At 37.3% G+C, this 21,719-nt stretch overlaps 1 protein-coding gene across 2 annotated transcripts in view; it reads left to right on the top strand.

Moving 5' to 3' along the window:
• Nucleotides 1-21,719, top strand: part of TBK1 (TANK binding kinase 1) — a 43,093-nt gene that overhangs the window by 9,096 nt on the left and 12,278 nt on the right. The window contains exons 2-12 of one of the 2 annotated variants that reach the window (XM_067564103.1): nt 2,628-2,747; nt 4,699-4,839; nt 5,939-6,068; nt 6,800-6,981; nt 7,927-8,087; nt 9,541-9,651; nt 12,870-13,049; nt 14,338-14,534; nt 15,188-15,246; nt 17,364-17,455; nt 18,062-18,163. In XM_067564103.1, the coding sequence (XP_067420204.1) occupies nt 2,661-2,747; nt 4,699-4,839; nt 5,939-6,068; nt 6,800-6,981; nt 7,927-8,087; nt 9,541-9,651; nt 12,870-13,049; nt 14,338-14,534; nt 15,188-15,246; nt 17,364-17,455; nt 18,062-18,163 (1,442 nt within the window). In that variant the 5' untranslated portion in view covers nt 2,628-2,660. The remainder of the gene's footprint in view (nt 1-2,627; nt 2,748-4,698; nt 4,840-5,938; nt 6,069-6,799; nt 6,982-7,926; nt 8,088-9,540; nt 9,652-12,869; nt 13,050-14,337; nt 14,535-15,187; nt 15,247-17,363; nt 17,456-18,061; nt 18,164-21,719) is intronic. The other variant, XM_067564104.1, reaches the window with a different exon arrangement.

Below are 21,719 nucleotides of genomic sequence, written 5' to 3'. Positions count from 1 at the left end.
TTAATTCATGACATGATTGAGTTCTGTTACTAATAATTGGGGGGAAACTATCCAAGGAAGTGCTGCTTGTCTGGCACATCTGTGTCTCAGGAGCAATTTATAACCCATCTGAAGGCTAGGAATGGGACTCTGTTTGCTGACAATTTTCCTTTATACAATGCTATCATAGGAGAGTTGAGCCTGTTACCATCTGTGCTTTTCCAAGGACAGCATAGGGTGGCTTTTATTTATGTTACTTAGGCCCTGATTCTGCAGGCTACTTTATTCAGGTTTTAGGATCTGCCTATGCAAAACAACATTGGCATTTTGATCTATTCTATATAGGTTTTTATACTGTGCTCCTCACTGTAGTGTCTGAGAGCCTTCCAGTAGTGCATTAACCAACATGACCACACCACACATCTGTCATATGTTGTTTATTCGTTCATCCTCTCCTCGAATGGAGGAGCATGTGTAGTAGATTGTCTTGCTTAGGTAGGGATGTTGGGTTGGGTTGGGTTGTTTTTTATACATATATCTGTTGCTATGTGTTTGTATTCGAGAAGGTGAGGTCAAATAAATATGTTTTGCACTTGAAGTGGAAAGTGGCGGGGTTTGTGGTTGTCCTTAGTTCCTGGGGGAGTTCTTTCCACAGTCTCCGGCTACCTCCAAGAAAGTTCTGTCTCCCACACAAGTGAGCTTCCCTGTGGTTGCAGAGACTTCCATTGTGCCAGAAGAGCAGAATTGTTGACCCAGTCTTTGTTCTAGAGCTTTAGATGGTCTTTTGGATATCTTGGGCCCAGGTCATGGACCACTTTGAAGATAAAGAATGAGATCTTGAACTTGATTTGAAATTCTATGGGAAGCCTGTGTTGCTAAGAAAATATACTGCAGCATTTTGTACTAATTGGAGTTTCTAGAGTGCTGAAGGTTTCATGCCCAGGTATGCCCATTGCTGTAGTCCATCCAGGAGGTGATGAAGGCATGAATAACTGAGGCCAGGTCTTTGACCACCAGTATGGGAAGGAGTCTCCTAGCCAGCTGGAGATGGTAGCTATCATTACTTGTGGCAGTTGCTATGTGAGAGCTCAGCATCAGTGAGAAATCCAAGAGCACTCCTAGACTACAGATGAATTAACCAGTTGTGTAAATAGTTATTTTTATTAGATTTAAAGGGAATCTTTCAACTTGAAATTTAATTAAAACAAATACAATAGATGTTTGTTTGCAGCAATACCTTGTAAGAGCAACCGCTGCTCATGAGCAACATTTCCCCTGGGAACACTTTTCCCACTGTGAATTGTCTGGAGTACAAAAGGCAGAAAAAGGACTAATTGAGTGGAGTTCAGATATACCTATTTCCTGAAGTTTTTCTAAATATGTTTATTTGAACTTTTTACCAAATATCTCAGTGCTATCTGAGTAAGGTTTTTCTCACTATTTTCTCAATATAAGATGTTTGGGACTCTGGCTGTCTGACTTTTTTTCTTTGAATTTGTACAGCAGTCGTATATTATGTTCTTTCATTGGCTACCAGGGTATGAAATGCTTCTCTTTAACCCCTTCCAGTCTTGTGTGGGGTAGATACCCATCATAGCGTATTACAGCCAGATTTGGCTGTGATCTTCTGTTCATGAGAAAAGTCATGCTCTCCTCTTGTCTCCTTGGTGAAAGAATACTGTCTCTTTCCTTGCAATACCAGATGTATCACTTCCTGCTGTGTGTTCCTTTCTATCACTTTCACAATCTGTTACTGATTTTGCAACCTTGGTTAGTTGGTGGTTCCCCATGTGCAAAGAGACTTCCATTGTGAGACATACAATGCACAGTATACATCTGGCCAGACAGAGAAATATAAGTGACTCATAATCTGTCCAAGGCCTGTCATCCTGGTGACCCACCTTTAAATTTAAGAACATAATTTCCAGTATAGATACATAATGTCTTAAATATTATCCATTCATACATTTCCAAGGACCAGTAAGTTACTGGCTCTCGGTAGAGAGCTTACATGCCACGCTTTGGTTAATTACTATGAATATACCTGACCCAGTGGATCTCTGTTAAACCTCATACATCCTCCCCTCCTCCAAAAGGATCCTGGATCACTATTCCTTATTTCAGAGCCAGACTTGCTTTAATATCACATAAATCACATAAATCAGCCATTATCTCTCTTCCATTGTGCAGTCTCTTAGATATGCTTGAACCATGAAACTTAATTATAGAACTGTTGTTTCTTTTAAAGCAAAGAAACAATTCCCACATTGTTTGAAGGCTTTTGTATGATTTTCTTAATTTCTTCTATCTTTTATGCTTGCTTTGTGCCACATTTAGAAGCTGACCAGAATGGTTATTGATTTTTACTTGATTCTTTCAAATACAGGAAGGAAAAAAGAAGACCTCAAACTCTGTGATACTTTTGTATCTAAGGTGTTAATTTTCATTTCTGGTAGCATTTTGCTCACTTTCGTTTCCTTTCTTCCTGCCTCCCCATCTCTCCAATTGGTGGATTTTTAATTCCATTGTTAATTCTTTAAATCTCTGGAGTAGTGTTTCTCTATTTCATTAAGAATGTATTGATTTTCCTTTAATTTTTTTTTTTGGTGTGCAATATACTCAATAACGTTTATTTTTTTATTTTTCAGCTTGAAAAGAGAGTTGCCTAATCAAGAGCAAACATGCAGAGCACTTCCAATTATCTATGGCTCTTATCTGACATTCTAGGACAAGGAGCCACTGCAAATGTTTTTCGGGGACGACATAAGGTTTGTGTTGAATAAACAAACTAGTTTCCATATAAGAAATATTTTTTCAAGAACATAGATCATTGTATTAATTTTTAAATATTCTTTCTGTCCTGTTTCCTTTGTTAATGCATGGAAGTTGTTTTTCTTTTAATTAATAAAAAAAATGGCTATACAAAGAATACTGGCTATATTTTGAAGTACTACAGGCTGCATTCAGTTAAGAAAACAATCATTAAGCCAGGCACCTATAATATGAAAGCCCTTAAAATCTGTTGATCAGCCTTTTATGGAAAAGTTTTGAATTCTTTTAATTGGATATGTCTGTGTAAGAAAACAACACAGCTTTTATGATATTTTATCTTAACATCTCTAGAAATCAGGAAAAAATGTGTAAGATACATGTTGTTATTAATAACACAATTGTTTATTAATACTGAAATCATTTGTAAAATGTACCATTCTTTTCATTGTGCTTGCTCCATGTCTTTTGCATTTTATTCAGTTTGAACAGTGATATTAAAAGTCATTTTCTGGTTCTTATGCACTAGTACAGTGCTGTTGAGGTTGGATTTCCAACAATGCAGGAAAATGTTTAAATAAACAAGTAGAAAAGACACTTTTGTAGACTAAATTACTAAACTTAAAGATCCCTTTTAAATTGGAAAGAAATATATCTCTCCGTCTTTTTAAAGACTGTGATTTATGAATTCATTTTATAAGGGGAGTGTCTTCATTGCAGATAAATATTCGGTTTGGGCTCCCTTTATCTAGAACTTATTTTCTAATATTTATAATTTAATATTATGACAGTGCCCTGAGGCCAAAGTCAGGTTCAGGTAACCATTGTGCTAAGTGCTATACAAATACAAAGTAAGAAAGACATGATCCCTGCCTCACAGTGTGTGTGTTTCTAGGTGTAGATTGGTTTTAACATTGTCCAGAGTGTTTAATTATGTCTTAATTTCTTTAATTACCTTACTAACCTATATAAAAACAGCAAGGAAAATAATCCAGCTGTTAATACCTTTTCTTGACTATAAATTATTAACAATCATTTTGTAAAGGGTTCTTCCTTTGTAAAGGAAACTGAAAGGCTTTTTATCTGCCAAGGTAGCTTTTGGGAGGCTTTTGTTTTTCTCTGAAATAGCTTAGGACATCACAAACCCCTAAAAGCATATGGAGCTGCACTCTCTATGCTGTTAGAGATGTAATGGCTATCCAATGATGTAGAAAAAATGCTAAATCCCAGGATTCAGGTCAGCAGATGAATAAAGCCTCAATCCTGTAAACAGTGTTACAAGAGTAGCCCTACTGAATCCATGTGAGTCACTGTTTCCAAGATTTGAATATAAAGCAGGAAGTAATTTCAAGTGTGTTGTTCTAAACTGTATTAATTATAGTTTTTAAACCTATACATACTTGGCTGCGGGTTTGGGGTTTTACCCACATTTTATAGAAGAAGATTCTTTGTAGAGAAACTAAAATCTAAAGTTACCCCTCAGATTTCTCCATCTTCCAGCTATGTGAAAAATGACCCCCCAATTGGTGTTTATTACCTGAATTTAAATCAGAGTTGAGACTGTTCTTTGTAATTAGTTTATATATTTTGTCTCTCTCTATCAAACTCTCTTGAGTTTGTGTGTCCTGGCATTATTTCTTAACAGCCCTCAAGTGTTTGTTAAGAAGTAGTTTATTTTGAGCCATTTTTTTCCTTCCTGCTTGTTTCTTCTTGCAGCGACCTATTAAACTAAACTTATATATTCATATAGTAAACATCTCAATAACCAAATCAACATACAATATTCATAAATTATTGCAGAGCAGCTCCAATTATATCATACTTATATATTAGTTTGTAAAGTGTTGTGGGATCCTTCAGGATGACTGTTACTATATAAATGTTAATTATTAAGACTTTTTTGTACTACACTTTGATTTTTTTAAAATAATCGGACTATTTTTCTGATAGAAAACTGGGGATTTATATGCCGTCAAAGTATTTAACAACATAAGCTTCCTTCGTCCTGTGGATGTTCAGATGAGAGAGTTTGAAGTATTAAAGAAACTGAATCACAAGAACATTGTCAAATTGTTTGCTATTGAAGAAGAGGTAATTAGCTGATGTGGTTTGTAGTAATGCCATCCATGATCCCTGCATATGTATTTCATGAGTTTTTAATGTCAACTCAGTTGTATGAAATAAGGTTGTATTTTTATTAAGAAGTTCTTGTAACAAGTGTATAAACCAAAGAAGCCTTTCCCTACTCGCTCCTCTCCTTTTGCTGAGAATCTGATCTGACCTGGAGCCACAGATTGAAGGATAGCAGAGGGTGAGTGGTGATACTGCCACTGGAGTACATAACGGAGTCCTAACAGCCTAGTACATCAGTACGCTTGCCCTGCTGTCTTTAGCATGCAATCAGGTTCATTGCAACAGTTACTGAATCTGATCTACTGAATCCACATATGCATCTTATGCACATACTGTCCGACTTTATAAAATCTTAAATTGAGAGTCTTTAAGATAAAATATTTTAATTACACTACTGTATACATTTTAGGTGAATATGGAATACATGCTACTGTCTGATTTGCTCTTGCTTGATAATTTTGCAGTTTATTCACAATCCCTCACTTTTTAAAAATATAATGAAGATTTCAGGTGTTCCACAAGACTGTCAGAAGATAGACATCTTGCTGTATAACTACTTCACATAATGATGGAGAAGATGTAGAATTGCATCCAGGGATGAATTAAAGTAGCACTTCTCAAAGTGAGGCTGGCCAGAGGTTCACAGGAAAATGGCCAAAATGCAGCAGTCGGTAAAGACTTGAGGGAGGCAGAGTAATTAAAGGAGAGAGCAGTAAAAGTGCTGCTCCATGCTCTTCTTCCACTGTAGTTCCTCATTTTTCATCTGCCTACACAACCTGCTACTCTGAGAGGGCCATTTTAAGGGTGAAGAAGGGCCAGCATGCATAATCTTGTGGTCTCCCTAGTTTCTTCTCCACTGAAGATACCTTTTAAAATGGAACCAGTTTTTCTTTTCTTTCTTTTCATTTTTTTTTAAAAAGCCACAGTTGTGAGACTTGTATATAAAGTAGCATCACGTTACAAAGCTTGGAAAATAAGAGTCTATGACTTGATGTAATCTCTGGCATTATTAACAGTTTTCATATTGTTCCCAATCTCTCTATTTTTTATTTTCCAGACAGCCACTAGACACAAAGTACTTGTTATGGAATTTTGTCCGTGTGGGAGCTTATACACTGTTTTAGAAGAGCCGTCTAATGCCTACGGGCTGCCAGAGTCTGAGTTCTTAATTGTGCTGAGAGATGTGGGTATGTGGGATTTTATTTTCAAACTCTATCTGATTTGCCCTTTGTTCACCTGCTGCTTGATTTAGTTTGGAATTGTAGTGTTGAAATTCCTAATTTGGAATCAGTTTTACAATATAGATCATAGCATTGTTTTTTACCTTTGTCAAGAAATGTAGTTGCATTAGGAAGCTAAATGATTTTTTTTCTAAAAATAGGGTTTTTTTTAAAGGCAGAGATTATTTTTGTCACGCATTGGACTGCCTTCTTGTGACAGATCATCACAGAATATATTGCGGGGAGTGATGAAGTCCACCAGTGTCTGCCCCATATGGCTGCAGGATATCTGGCAATTAAAATATGTCCACTTTATCTGCTCAGTGTTCTAAAGGGTGGTGGCCAAACCCATTGTTATCTCTTGTTTCCTACATTGTAGACATTCCTTTGCAAAGAGAATAAGATCACTAAGGATTATAAAATCTTACTTAAAATAATGGAAAAAAATAGGCTTCAGGAAAGGCATTTTTGAGAACAAGACATACCGTTATTTGCTGTTTAAAGAAGAAAAGGCAAAGATGATTAGTATGGAGACAATAATACATTTTAATTTTAGTAGCAGCAGTGGTCCATGCCCTTCTCCTTTGCACCCACTGAAAAACAATAGTCTATGAAAGTATATATGCTTTGGTATTTTAACATGTCTCCTGTCTGTGTTGATACCTATGTACTAAATGCAGTATAACTCTGTATTTAAGTGGCTGGGATGAATCATCTCCGAGAGAATGGAATAGTGCACCGTGACATCAAACCAGGCAATATAATGCGTGTTATAGGTGAAGATGGCCAGTCTGTTTACAAACTGACAGATTTTGGAGCTGCTAGAGAGTTGGAAGATGATGAACAGTTTGTTTCTCTCTATGGCACAGAAGAATATTTGGTAAGCCATTTAATTTCTGATTGATAGACTTGTTGAAGCATAGAGTATTTCTTAGTGAAAACTGAATAGCTGAGAGACAGTACACCAGTTGGGAACTCATTTACCAATGATGTGTCTTGTCCAGTAGTAACTATTATAACCTCCATCCTACCTTTTGCATCTTTTGTCATGCTGAGCCTCTACTGATCTGGGGAACATTTTCTGACCCAGATTCTCCATGTTTCATTGGGTGATATAAAGAATTGCAGCTTAGATTTATAAGAGCTCCCTTGCCTCTCCCTCTGGATATTTTTAAAGTATTCTTGTGAACTGTTTGAGTGATGCTGGGTATCACTCAGATCCACTTTCCTGCTATTGGTAATGACCAGGCAGTGAGCAAGGACACTGTAACTGGGAATTTCCGGTGTACCAAGCTTTAAAGTTAGAGAACTTTAATTCAAAAAAGAGACAGCAAGGATGCCAGTATATCTAAAATACTTATATTGAAAGTAAATGTGTGTTTGTGGAAAAGCAGAAAGAAAACAGTTGTCCCCTCTGCTTGTGTTTACATGCCCCTTCCATGCTATTGCTGTAATAAATGGTCTCAATGCACTTTCTCTGTGTTCCTCTTCTTATTTTCTGAAATAGTAGTTGTCTTTTGTGTGACTTTTCTCCCCTAATCTGTAATTTCATCTGAATTTTCTTGGCTAAATTCCCTTTGCTATATTTTGAACTTTATTGTAACAAAGGTGGCTATAAGTAGTTACTGACTCAGGCTGAATATTTTTGCTGTTGGTTCTTGTAATACCTGTAGTGTGAAAACCTTATGCAAATTCTACAGCACGTGTTAACTTCCCTTTTTGATGAATGAAGTGCTTAGAATGCTGGTGTGTGGTTGCTTGCTTTATAATTGTTTACAAAGTCAGTAGCTCTAAATTGTTTTAGCCTTCTTTTTTTCCTTTTAAGCATCCTGATATGTATGAGCGAGCAGTGTTGAGGAAGGATCATCAGAAGAAGTATGGAGCAACAGTTGATTTGTGGAGCATAGGAGTGACATTTTACCATGCAGCAACAGGGAGTTTACCATTCCGACCTTTTGAAGGGCCTCGCAGAAACAAGGAAGTGATGTGGGTAATTTAGAGGGAGAATTCTGTCCCTAAATGAATTCAACCAATAAAAATATGTATATCAAGAGTTTTGTGCACACGCACATAACAAACAATGTAAAAATAATGCAAATGCTGGACAGATTTCATGTTTATCAGGGAAGATTTCATGTTTAGCAAGGCTAATACCCTGGGAAGATTTCATATTTAACAAGACTAGTACCATGTGCAGCGTGGCACATTAGACCCAAATTATGCAGCAGAGCCTCCAGAAAATTGTGACACTATCTTCTGAAGCCTCTTACCTTCGCTGCAGCACTCCTGGTCCAGTACAATCTGTGAAATCTATCTTGTGTAATTTTCTTATGTTAAATTAAATTTATTTTGTAGCCTCTAAGATCTTATGTTTTCACTGCTGCAAACTTCTCTTTTAGCAAGTAGCTGCTATTTAGATTATATCAATTGAAAGCCATAAATTTGGCCATTTGGGTGGAGGACAATTGGTACTTCTAGCATTGAAGAAAATATGGGAGCTATTTTTGGTATCTGGGAGGCAGTAAAGGCTTTTGGTGCTGAGGAGGCAATGCATCTTCTCTTTCCCTCTCCGTTTGCAGACAGGGATTTGGGATAAATTGGAGTTATAAACTTAGTATTTTTTTTAATGAAAGCTTAGTTTGTGGACTCCAATTGTTCAGCAACTTAAAAATCAGCTGTTCTGCAACAATTTATGCAGCTGCATAATTGAATTAAGTACAGGGCCTTACTATCATATACTGTGTATTTATTTTTTCAGACAGGCTATGAAGCATGAAAGCAATTGCCCCTGATGTCAATTAGCTATTTTAATCTCCCTTGTCTCTGATGCTGCAATGAGTGTGTAAAGTAACACTTTTCCTAGAGCAGACTACAGTTTAATGCAGTGTTGTCTCCTTTCACATTTATTCCTAAATTTTCTGTTCAGGGTTGGGAAAAAATTGTGAGTGTATAAAATTGTGCCAAAATCGGTGAGTATTTTAACATTAATGTAGTCTCTGCAGAACCCAAGATGAACATTTCTCCCAAATGAACATTTTTGGTAGTGTTATGCTATCCATTGCCTTGGAATGTTGCAAATTCAATCCAGTACTGTACAGACATAAAAATCTGACTTGGACATTTTTATTTTTTTCAGTGAGTTCTTGGAGTCCCTCCCTAAGTTTTCTCATCCCGAGTCAGCCAGAGGGGCTTCTTCAATTCAGCATAAGGTGTTTCTTTTCATTAGATACTAAGTGTATTGTTTCAGCAACCTCTATCAGTCTGAACATTGCACTCCTACTGAGCAGCAGATTAGCCTAAATTCTTTCACTAGCTTTAGAATTTTTATTTATATTACAAGGTCCCATTAGAGGATCCATTTACTAGACTTATAGTTGAAGAGATAGTAATTAAGAATTGCATATTTATTTTGCATATTTATTTTTATAATTTCTCATAGGTATAAAATAATCACTGGAAAGCCTTCTGGTGCCATATCTGGAGTACAGAAGGCAGAAAATGGACCAATTGAGTGGAGTTGGGATATGCCTATTTCCTGTAGTCTTTCTAAGTATGTTTATTTGAACTTTTTTTCAAATATCACAGTGCTACCGGAGTCAGGTTTTTCTCATTATTTTCTCAGTATAAGATGTTTGGGATTCTGGCTGTCTCTGACTGTTTTCTCTGAATTTGTACAGCAGCCTTATATTATGTTCTTTCATGGGCTGCCAGGGTATGAAATGATTCTCTTCCCAATCTTCTGTAACTGTTAATTTACACAAGAGCACTCAAGAGGTGAAAGAGAGTAGCATGGCCAAGAACCAGCCTGTGCGGGGAGTGGGATAATATGCACCTGTACAGGCAGACATTAACTCCAGCACCAGAACAGAGGATAATTATTACTGTGGATATACTATAGTTCATCTAAACCTCTAGTTTGACCTCCAGCCTCCTTCCTGAATGTTCTATAGAGATTCAAAGAAATTAGAAATGTATAGAAACTATACACATGATTTAAATGGGAAAAAAGTTAGTCAGTAGAAAGAGACTTAAATGCTTACCCTTCCTCCAGAACAATCATCTTTGTGGACTTAACACCTTCCACTTACATTTCCAGTTCTTGATCCCCATGGAGTTTTATGAAAATGTTCCTCCTTGTTGGTATTCCTGTCTGTAAAATAGGATTTAACATCACAGAATATTATTTGATTAGAGGAGCCTGTACCAAGCTAATTTAGACACAAAAGGACAATTTTCCATCAAACACATTGTAGCCAGACATTAAAGGAAAAACATCATCATAACTTGAAACACTGGAATGGTTCCATTGACTTCAGTATGATAAATGAGAGAAATAAAATAAGTAAATGAGCCAAAAATATGTAAGTCAATGGGACTGCTCACATGCTTAAAGTTACACACTGTACCGGGCTGAATCAAGACCTAATTACCTATTCTAAATTAGTTTCCCTCTTTATAAGGGAGAGAGAAGTTGTTCTAGAGCTCAATTGTAGGAAAAGTGTTAGTTTTCCTTAAATGTTACTTAACTGGAGTTAAAATGGAATGGTGTTTGTAGGCCTAATTTATATATTCATTTTTGTTATTAAAATTAATTCCTAACTGAAAAATATTGGAATTAGGTAAGATTTTCAGTGAATTATCATGTAAATTACATTAAAATTTTCTTTGCTTCACTTTGTGTAGTACCCTTTCAGTTATCTTATTGTCACTAAATAAATCATTTCCATCATGGCAGTTTTGATAGGAGTATAAATAGAAGTGGAAAAATACCAAAGTTTGAACCAGGAACTAGTTGTAATATACAGACACTGTTAGTCATGTAAAGGGACACTGTCAACTTGAAGTCTAGTCAGTTTTAAAAAAGAGTTAAAAGCAGTTTCAGGTACTATGTATGTGTCCTGCCAATTTTTATGGGATTTACATTAATATTTTCCTATTTTTAAATGTTTTTAGCTCCCATATTTTTGCATGGAAAAATAAATTGGAATGTCACTGACTATACAGAAGAAGAGAAAACAACTATACACAGTGTTTTCCAATCAGTAAAGTAAACAAATGCAGAGAAAAGAATGTTTCCCACATAACTTTAAATTATAGTGGAAATTACTTGTTCCAGTAGTAGTTAAAACAATTATCAAGTAGAAATATTGTTTTTAAAGTTGTGGGTGTCCCTCTCACATTCAGATGCACTTTGAAACTATGGATTTCAAAGTGCTCCATATAACACTAATACAACCTGGTTTTTGCTTTTGGGGCAGTGAAATCTCTGCCTCACGGTTAGTGGTTTCAGAGCTGAGGGGCAGTAATTTTTCCCATAAACTCTTATGAAGAAAATAGAGTTGCCTCCATTAGAACAGGTTGGAAATGTTGTACATTATTTTTGGAAGTGGTGCAGTGAGACCATGTTTAGCTGTCTATTATAAAACTATTTAGCAGTAGGTATGTGGGATCAAATTTTCAAAGTGATTTAAGAGCACAATATCTGTTGACTTCAAATGGGATTTGTGTTCCTAAGTCACTTTGGCACTCTAGAAAATTCCACCAGTGAGGCCTCCTGGATCCAGATATGATTTGTGTAAACATCTTAGCATGTTGCTACTATTCATCTCTGCATTAGCCTGTAATGAAGAACAGGTACAAATTCAAGATACTTAAGGTAGTAATCACTTTAAACTTCCATAGAAGTGTAGGACTGGAAGCGAACTCGAGACATCTTCTTGTCCAGTCCCCTGCATTCAAGGCAGGACCAAGCATTATCTAGGCCATCCCTGACAGGTGTTTGTCTAACCTCTTCTTTGTGGAATCCCCATCATTGGAGATTTTTATCTCCCTAGGCAATGTATTCCAGTGCTTACTTACCCTGACAGTTAGGGAGTTCTTAATGTTCAACCTAAACCGCTCTTGCTGCAATTTAAGTCCACTGCTTCTTGTCCTATCCTCAGAGGTTAACGGGAACAATTTTCCTCCCTCCTCCTTGTAACAACCTTTTATGTACTTGTTCAGTCTTCTGTTCTCCAGACTGAAAAGACTGGGTTTGTTTAATCTTCCCTCATAGATCATGTTTTCTAGATCTTTAATCATTTTTGTTACTGTTCTCTGGACTTTCTCCAATTTGTCCACATCTTTCCTGAAATGTGGCACTCAGAACTGAACCCAATATTCCAATTGAGGCCTAATCAGGGCAAAGTAAAGTGGAAGAATTAGTTCTTGTGTCTTGCTTACAAAACTCCTGCTAATACATCCCAGAATTATGTTTTCTTTTTTTTTTGGCAAGCGTTACACTGTTGACTCATATTTAGCTTGTGATCCAGTATAATCTCCAGATCTCTTCTGCAGTACTCCTTTCTAGGCAGTCATTTCCCATTTTGTATGTGTGCAACTGATTGTTCCTTCCTAAGTGGAGTATTTTACATTTGTCCGTATTGAATTTCATCCTATTTACTTCAGACCATTTCTTTGAGTGCTTCTTGCCCCATCCCTGCCTTCATGATGAAATTAAGATTCAGTATTTGCCAAATTCCAAAGGTAAATAAAATATTTGGTACTCAAATCCCCCAAAAGTGGATATGTTATGTACTGTCCCTGTTCAGGAAAAATGGTGGGCAATGTTATTGAACGGAAGCCGTCAAACAGTAAAGAAAAGGAATGTTGTAGAATTTCTCAAAGCATTAAACTGTCCTACTTGTGATCTGTCCAACAGGGAGAGCTTATATAATTTCAGAATGAGAAACATTCCAACGTGTGTGTCTCTTTTTTGTGTATCCACAGGGGCCTGCAAGTACTGCTCACACCTGTTCTTGCAAACATTCTTGAAGCAGATCAGGAGAAATGCTGGGGATTTGACGATTTTTTTGCAGAGACCAGTGATATACTGCGCCGAAAAATAATTCATGTCTTTTCACTACAGCAAATGACCTCACACAAAGTTTATATTCACAGCAATAATGCGTAAGAATTTCTATATTTTCACTACTTCTGTCTTATCCAGGCAGATAGTGCTGTGACCTCAGATCACCAATATGTGACCGTTTCAGTAGCCTTTCCTTGACAGTTATTTAGTTGGGGCCAAGGGAAACGTATGTTGTGTATTGCAAGTTTGTAAGGGTCTCCTATGTCAAGCACTGTGTATATATATATGATCTGAATATGGGTATGTTATCTTATCTCTTATTGGTTTGTCCCTTTCTTTTTCTTTGTGTTTCACTCTTTGGCAAGAGAGCCCAAGTACTATGTTTGCAAAGAAATTGTGACAGAGTAAGGTCCCGCTTCTGTCTTCTGCTGTGTCTTCGCAAACTATTCAGAGACTTTCAGTTGTTGTTCATCACCATGTTATTTATTTACATTGTGGTTCCCTCCATCTTTAGTAATCTATACACCACATTTATAGCATTAGTTTCTCCTCACCCTCTGCTGAGGAGACAGAAGAGATCTCTCCACTCAGAGATCTTTCTTAGTTCTGGCTCTGTTATCCTGCCTCTTCTCGTTGCCCCCCCTTCTAACTTCTCCATTAATGTGCCAATTAGCTCATTAGTCCTCTCCCAGCCTGTTTTAATCCACTGATTAGGCACAGTCAGGTCCATCCAGGGAGAATTAATTGGTGTTTAAGTGGTCAGAATGGTGGCTCAGCTGTTTTGTTCCAAGCACTCTGTCACAGGAATCTTTGTGATGCTTCTCCTTGGTCAGTCTCACCATTTTTACTTTGATTGCTTTTCTGTTTTGTATTTATTGTTTGAACATGGGCCTTATTAAGTGCTTCTCTCCTGGTGCCATACTGCCACAGCTGCAATCAGTAGAGCTTACTCCCTGTCAATGTAAGAGAGGGGAGTAGAGTGTTCTCCATGAGAGGCTCTGAGCTCTGGATTAGGCTTTCCTCCCTGGGTCTGAAGTCACCCTATTCTATTGCCCTTCAAAATGCTCAGCAAAACGTATCTATTTATGTAGGCTGTTGCAGAGATGAGCCTTTGAGAGAAATCAGATGTGCGGAGAGGAGTTGGTTGTTCTGCAGGCAATCTAATTTTATTTTTGTAATTTATGCAGGTATGCCCAGAGCCTTAGCTGGGCTGTGCACTGTTTGTTATTTTTATAGATCTAATAATTTATATAGGAACAAAACCAATACTTAATTCACTAAATATAAAAGGCATATTTTTTTTAAAAAAACATGAATTGTTTGCATCCTGTTGCATTTTAGCAAATTTGATCTAATTGTTTCCTGAGTGTAATGCTTTTCTTACAGAGCTACTGTATTTCATGAATTGGTCTACAAACAGACAAAAATAACTTCTCAGAACCAAGAACTGATATATGAAGGCCGCCGTTTAATAGTAGAACCGGGCAGATTGGCACAACATTTTCCCAAAACCACTGAAGAAAATCCTATAATTATAGTAAGCAAAGAGGCTGTGGACATCTTAGGATTAATCTATGAAGAAAGTATGTTAAAATCTTTTCTGCCTGTTCTTATATTAACAATATTAGGCTGCTTATAAATGTTCTTTGAAAATAGTGTTGGTTACTTAATGTTTTTGACCTCTGATAAATGTATTAAAATCTTGGATCAAGAGTTTGTTCATATTTAGGCACCTAAGAAAATCAGGCCTCTTTAGGTGCAGTGTATCCATCACTTCCCACTGACATCAGTAGATGCTGCTGGCTGCTCAGTACTCTGAAAAATCAGGCCACTTATTTTGATATCTAAATATGGATTTAAAAATCTAATTTTAGACACTTCAAAAAAAAAAAAAAAAAAAAAGTCCTGGTCCATGAACATTAATATAGGTAGGATTTAGTAATGTGCATGAAATTCTAAAATCCCTTTTTTAACCATAACATTTAAGTAAGTTGAAAGGAATTTTATAAAATAGCACTCATAACTAATCTTAATCTAATTGTCTGTAATATTTGGGAATTCAAGTGTTCTTCAACTTCCTTTTCTCTTAACAGAAGCACTTTTTATTATATTTAAGATGTTTCACTGAACACAAAAGATATCTTTCTAAACCAAAATTTATATTGTATATTCACTAATGCATTACATACTTATTATATATTAAATATAAAATAAAAATCCATCTCTTACGTTTCAGTTTCACTTCCTAAAGTACATCAGCGTTATGACTTGGACAGTGATGCCAGTATGGCTAAAGTGAGTATTTAATTAGAACTGGAATTAAATTGCTATCGCAAATAAATTAAAGCTATCTAATGTTGAATTGAATAATACCAGTCATCTTGTTTTTTTTTTAAATGGGCATTGCTTTTATAAATGTGTGTGTGAGGGTATCAAATGACAAATATATAATAATTCTTAATCTCAATTAGTACCTTATATTTATATTAAACTATCAGTTTTAAGTGGCTAATAATTATAAAATGCTTTGAAGGTAAAAGCATTATGTAAGTGCTGTGCATTATTATTCCTCATCTTCATTTTGCTGGTTTGTGATTTTTCTGAGGGGAAAGTCAATGCTGAAGAAATTAAGGACCAAATCCCAAAATCATTGCTTACGCAATGGGAGTTTTGTCTGAGAAAGGGCTGAATTAAGATTTATTATAGTATGGTGGTTTTCAACCTTTTTTCATTTGCATACCCCTAAATATATCAAATAGAGTTTCAGATCCCTTTGGAAATCTTAGTATGTGGACCCCTGGTTGAAAACCACTGTTATAGTCGCTTTATACTTCTAATAGATTTATACAAATTGAGTTCATTTACAGTGAAATAAAATGTTTTCCTCCTCCTCCCTCCCCCCCCAGTTTTTAAAGAAACATTTGCAATAATACACAGTACAGTACATAGTTAATGGCAGGTGAATGTTAATTTAAAGAGTGAAAAAACCAATTAACTATTGGACGTTCATGGTCTGTTATCCCAGACAAAATAAAAATAACTGAAAGTTAAGGTTACTGCAAGTTACTAGCCTTACACAAAAATAATATTTTTTAAAAACCCTACAAGTTAGATAACTGTCAGTTAAGTAAGTTTTTAATCTGAAAAATTTTGATGTTTTTGAAAGAATAAATATGAAGAACAAAAATTAACTTCATCCATGGATATTTGTGCATAAACTTTCATATTGAGTTGTGTGCATAGGATTTTGTGTACTGGAAGGATTTTACATTGAATATATCACATGCCAGGCTCCTAGAATTTGCAGAAAGGCATCATCTTTCTGTAAGTATTTTAAAGTTTCAAGAAAAACTCCATCACTGCACACTTCAAGTGATGTGCAAAAGGGGGAGTCTGGCTGTCTGAGACCTTCTCAGGTTAGCAGAAGAGAAGCAGATCTGAAACTGTCTTCCCCTGTAATGCTAAGCATCTTAGCAGGAGAGAAATAATGTAGCCTTCCCTTTCCTGAACTGTGCAGCAGAGAGGAGTCTCATGGACTCTGCAGAAGAGTGAAATCTCATGTTTCTTTCCTGCAGAGTTTCTGAAATTCCCCTGCCTGACAGAGCTCCTGAGGAGAAAAGTAGTGGAGACTCCACTTTGAGGCCTTATTCTGTAGCTGTTGCGTACAAGTATCTCCTGTTGACGTCATTGTGTCACATATATGGTGGATGCAAAATTTGTGCCCCTGTGAAGAACTCTGTTCATGTGTATCTCCCAGAGTGTGCAAAAAGGGGAACCCCATAAGTATTTCTCCCTGTAGGCCTCCTAAAGTCTTTCAAAGTACTGATATTTGAAATTGTATTAATCATAGTCCATGGCATAAACAGTAAGCTATGACTAATAACATCAATAACTTTTGATTTAAAAAAAATGTTAAACTAGCTTCTGCTTGTACATCTACCTAGAATTCTAAGTGTTAAGTTTGTAAGCAGAATTGGGTAGAGGCCAAAAAATTGAATTGGGTAGGGCTGGTAGACCCCAGCCCTATAATTTTGAAAATGTATTACTTAAAAAAATATAACTTTACATTCCTACACTATTGAACACATTTTACTTGTAACTTTCCGGAGAATTAAATCTGAACACCAAGAGTATGACAGATTTATTTTCATGCCTGACACAGACAATAAAATTTTAGTGTAATGGAAAACTCATCTTTCCTTTAACTATGCATCCATAGTAAGTATTTGGATTCCCTCCCTCCCCACACACACACATTTATGGGCAAAGTTATTCCAATTTGTGTTACCATCTTCATGTTATAATTTCGTCTAGTATTAATCAATGTTGCTTTATTGTGATCCATTGACTTGAAACAAACTACAGTTTTGTGAGCTCTGAATTAGTATTGACATTGTTTATTTCTCTGTCAGGCAGTAACAGGTGTTGTATGTTATGCCTGTAGAGTTGCCAATGCTTTGCTGCTTTACCAGGAATTGATGCGAAAAGGAATACGATGGTTAATGTAAGTGATTGGTTGGTTGATTTTTGCTGGGCATGGTTTCTTTACTATGACTTCTTTTGGTCATTCATATCTTGTTTGTTGTCACAGTGTTTTGTTTTGGTCATTCACACCTTGTGAATTTTGTGGGCTTCCAATGACTTCTGAAGTTTTCTTCCTTCCCCTCAACCATGAGTATGAGTAGACTTTCACAGTCTCTCAGATCTTTTCTTCTCTCTCATCAGGGGAAACTCTGAAGATCCATATTCTGAACACTATATCCTAGGTATCCATGTTATTTACAGTTTCATCTGCTCCTACAGAAGTTTGGATAATTTTAACTTAAGTATAGTGTCAGAACATATGACCCAGCAAGGACAATTAATGAATTTCATAATTTTAAATGAGGATTTTGGTAGTTCATGTTGTTCATTAATAGGATTGTGAAAGATATCTCTAGCTACTAACTATTACTGAAGTAATATCTACCAGAACACTGGAATAAAATTTTCTATGATAATAGCATGTAAATTCTTCAAGATATTACTCTCCATGATCAGCGATTATTACTATATGTGATCAGAAGGAAGTAAAAAACTTTTTTTGATAAACTGATGCTATACTTTCCAGTGAAATAATCAAGGAAGATTACAAGGAAACGGTGCACAGAAAGACAGAGGTTGTCATCAAGCTGGATTTCTGCAATAGGAACATTGAGATAGCTGGGAAAATGTGAGTAGAAATACTGTATTGCTCTTTGCAAGTAAATACATTGCACTGCCAGTGAAAACTGGCTGACTTTGTATTTTTTTCTTCCTTCAGCGACAGCTTTATTTAAAGATAACTTTATTTACCATTTTTCTGAACACAAAAAAGGTTATTACTGTTTAATTACAATTGTTTCACTGATAGCAGTGGTTAGCACCAAATGGGGTTAGGAGTGGTCTTGACCTTCAGTGAATGCCACTCCTTAATTTAGTTGGAAGAGAGAGTAACTGTTGATTAGTGTGTGTTACTCTTCTCTCTTTCTCCTCTCCCTGCCTAGCTGCTCTTGATGGCTTAGGAAGCTACGGTACAGGGTTGGACAAAGAATCTAGTAGTGCCAGCATATGGTAGTGACTAAAACAATAAGCTTGTCCTGCGTATGGTTTTAAGGATGAATGAAAGAGCAATGAAAGCAGTTTGTTAAAGACCTGGGCTCCCTGCTGCAGAGTGTGAATTTTAACATTGTTATACATGATTGACTTTAATATTTCTATAAATATGATGAAACAAAAAACTAAGTTAAAAGAACATTATTAAAGTTGCAAAGTCAAGCATTCACAAGTTAGGAAATGCCAGAGTTAAGGTTGCTTGTGTATGCAGACTTAAGGTTGCATGTCTTAACCATGACACCATTTTTCTCTTCCTGCAATCACCTGTCTCATTCACTACATGCCTTCCAATGTCTGCAACAAAAGAAGCTGGTGTACGACAGACAACAGTCTCCTTTGCTGTGCAACCCTGATTCATCCCCAGAGCAGGTTCATCCTGTATACTCAATGAGGGAGAGATCCTGTGGAAATAATAGTATTAATAACTTATATAGTCAATTGTCTGACCACACTTTGGTTTGTAATTTTGTTACGAAATATACTCAAGGGGCCAAATAAACAATGTCAGTCAGGTTTATTATTAAAGTACAGGAAAAAGGTTCTGTACAATACCAGTAATGTAATTAAAAACTGGATCATAATGCATATGTACACAGGCAGCCTTAATTCTGACATTACCTAATGTTTGAGTGCTTGTCTTCGCAACCTTAAAAATATTCTTTTAATGTACCGTTTTTGTGTTTAATTTCCTTAGTTTTTTTAAAAAAGCAAACTGAAAAAACAGAATTCCATCATGTAGCATCCTATGACACCTTTAGATCCACCACACAGACCTCTGCTACCTGAGCTAAAGGAGTAAGGGCTGAATGCTCAGAGAAGTTAGATGTCTGGAAAAATCACTGTGATAGGCGTCTTAGAGCCTGGGCAAGACTACTTTTTAAAATCCCACTCCTGTCCTGCCCTGTAATATCCACTCCTATCCGCTTCTGCATTGTTTCTTGCATTTTTATCGTGCTCCCACCTGCAAAAACCTTGGATCCTGCAAGAGAGAGATTTCCCCCATTCTACTTTAAAAAAAAAAAAAAAAAAAGTTGATTAATTATATATATATATAATATATATAAATGGAATTCAGACACAATTTTTACCATTAAAAGAATAAAACAAATCTGGCTTAAAGCACATAAAAATACTTTAACTCCTGTTATGATAGACATCAAATCTCTTTCTATCCCTTGCTTAAATTTAAGTATTAAAACCTTTATTTAAAAAAAAGAAAAACTTGTTTTACATTGCTGAAATTCTATTTATGACAAACTGATGAGAGATTTAGCATCTACCCACAAATTACCACAGCCTGGTTTTTTGTTTGTTTGTTTGTTTGTTTTTTGCCCACCCAATCCCGTGCGCAACAAAGAACCTTTTACTCACTCCCGCTATTATGGCAGTGAGTCCTGCGGGATCCCAGCCCCTCTGCAGGCCTCTACCTTAGACTGCGATTCAAACAAGCCACGACACTAGACATGGAGATGCCTAAGTGAGCCAGTGGGAGATTTCAATGAGAGGGATATGTGCTAAGCTCTGCTCCTCTCCTAGAGATGGGTGCCTATGTCCAGACTGCAAGGAGGTGCCTAGCTGTGCTTGCAGTTCTGAAGTTGAGAGCCCTCTTTAGAGTTAGATGCCTTATGTTGTTTTAGCAAGAAGCTGCTGCCAGTGGTGGTGCGCACATTCTAACTTTTAGACCAATAGTTCAGGCACTCCTAGGATGTGGGAGATCCATGTTCAATCCCCCCCTCTTCTAGGTCTCGTACACATTGGTTGAGTGTGTTAACCACCAGGCTATCAAGTCATTCTCATCCTTGTGTGCATGTTCTCTCGCTTACTCACTCTCTTGTGTCGTTTGGGCCCTGTGTGTGACATAGGTAGTTGAATGCCTATCTTTCCCCCTATTTGTGAATTGCTCTGTGGCTTAGGTGGGAGATAGGTGATGGGACACCTTCAAAGCTGTGCACATGCTCAGAGGCAGAAATATAGGCACGTAGGGAACTTCTACTGCAAAAACTTAGGCACAGAGTGATTTAGGCACCTGCAAGGTTTGGCAGGGGGGTTTGTGCATTACAAGGGTGCCAAATCCAGGCCTTTAGGTGCCTGTAATAGGGACATAGGCACCTTACTCCTTTTGAGCATCTGGGCCTAACTGATAGCAGTAGTAGGTTGTTACCCTTTATGTGAACCAGCACTAACGGGGATGAGATGCTTTTTCCCATGGGTTTCACAGATACTTGCTGAGAGCAGAGGAATGGTGAGACTCGCATGTCTTGGATTCCATTCCAGGCTCTGGAGAGGAGTGTGCTCTAGTGGATACAGACTCTTCTGCCTGTGCCCCTGAAGGTTGACCCCTTTTGCCCCATTCCATGCAACCTGTCCCTGTCAGAGTCTTGTCTCTTTCTCATTCCAGCCCCATTCGCCTCACTTGGCAAGTGACAGTCTCTAGTCCTTAGATTTTTTCATCCCAGTTCTAGTCTCTTCCTCTCCCGTTCCCCTGCTCCTGGTCTTATCTCTCGCTCTTCTCCCTTGCCAGCCTCCATATTCCCCAGGCCCATTCTCAGTCCCTAGGCTTCAATCTTAGTGTCCCTACCTACTCCTGCTCCTTCTCCCACTATGTTTGCCGAGCCAGTCCCAGTTTTACCCCTACACCCTGGCTCCTTATATCTGTTTCTTCTCCTTCCACCTTCTCTCCCTCCCACTGGTTCCCAGTCTCTTTGACCAACCTGTCCCAGTCTCTTCCCCCAATTTCTAGTCCCAGTTTCCCTCGCACACACCCTCACCAGCCTCCAGTGCCAGTCTGCACCCACAAACTCCTTGTCCCATCTTCACTCCTGTTGCAAGGCTGCCTCTTGTATGCTCTGTATTCAAATCAGGCAGCTTCCCCTACCACATTGACTTGGCCCAGCAGGGGAGTGCATTTTTATCACAGGAGAGACAGTCTCCCTGCTTTTATGTCTAGTGCCTTGCCCCTCCACGCAGTACAGCCACCAGAGCTGTAATTGCAGGAAACGTACTGCTCAGCTCCGGGCTGGAGCATGCCTAGTGTGGACAGAATCTTTGGAGATTTTAGCTGTTAAACTCTAAGGGTTGTCTACACTGCAGCCGCAGGTGTGATTTGCAGCTCTTGTAAACAGACCTATGCTTGC

Source organism: Emydura macquarii, unplaced genomic scaffold (genome assembly GCF_026122565.2).
Source record: "Emydura macquarii macquarii isolate MOO-44397 ecotype Brisbane River unplaced genomic scaffold, CSIRO-AGI_Emac_v2 contig_2636, whole genome shotgun sequence".
NCBI classification, from domain to species: domain Eukaryota; kingdom Metazoa; phylum Chordata; order Testudines; family Chelidae; genus Emydura; species Emydura macquarii.
Note: the sequence above shows the minus strand (reverse complement) of the source record. Positions and strands in the feature narration are given on the sequence as shown.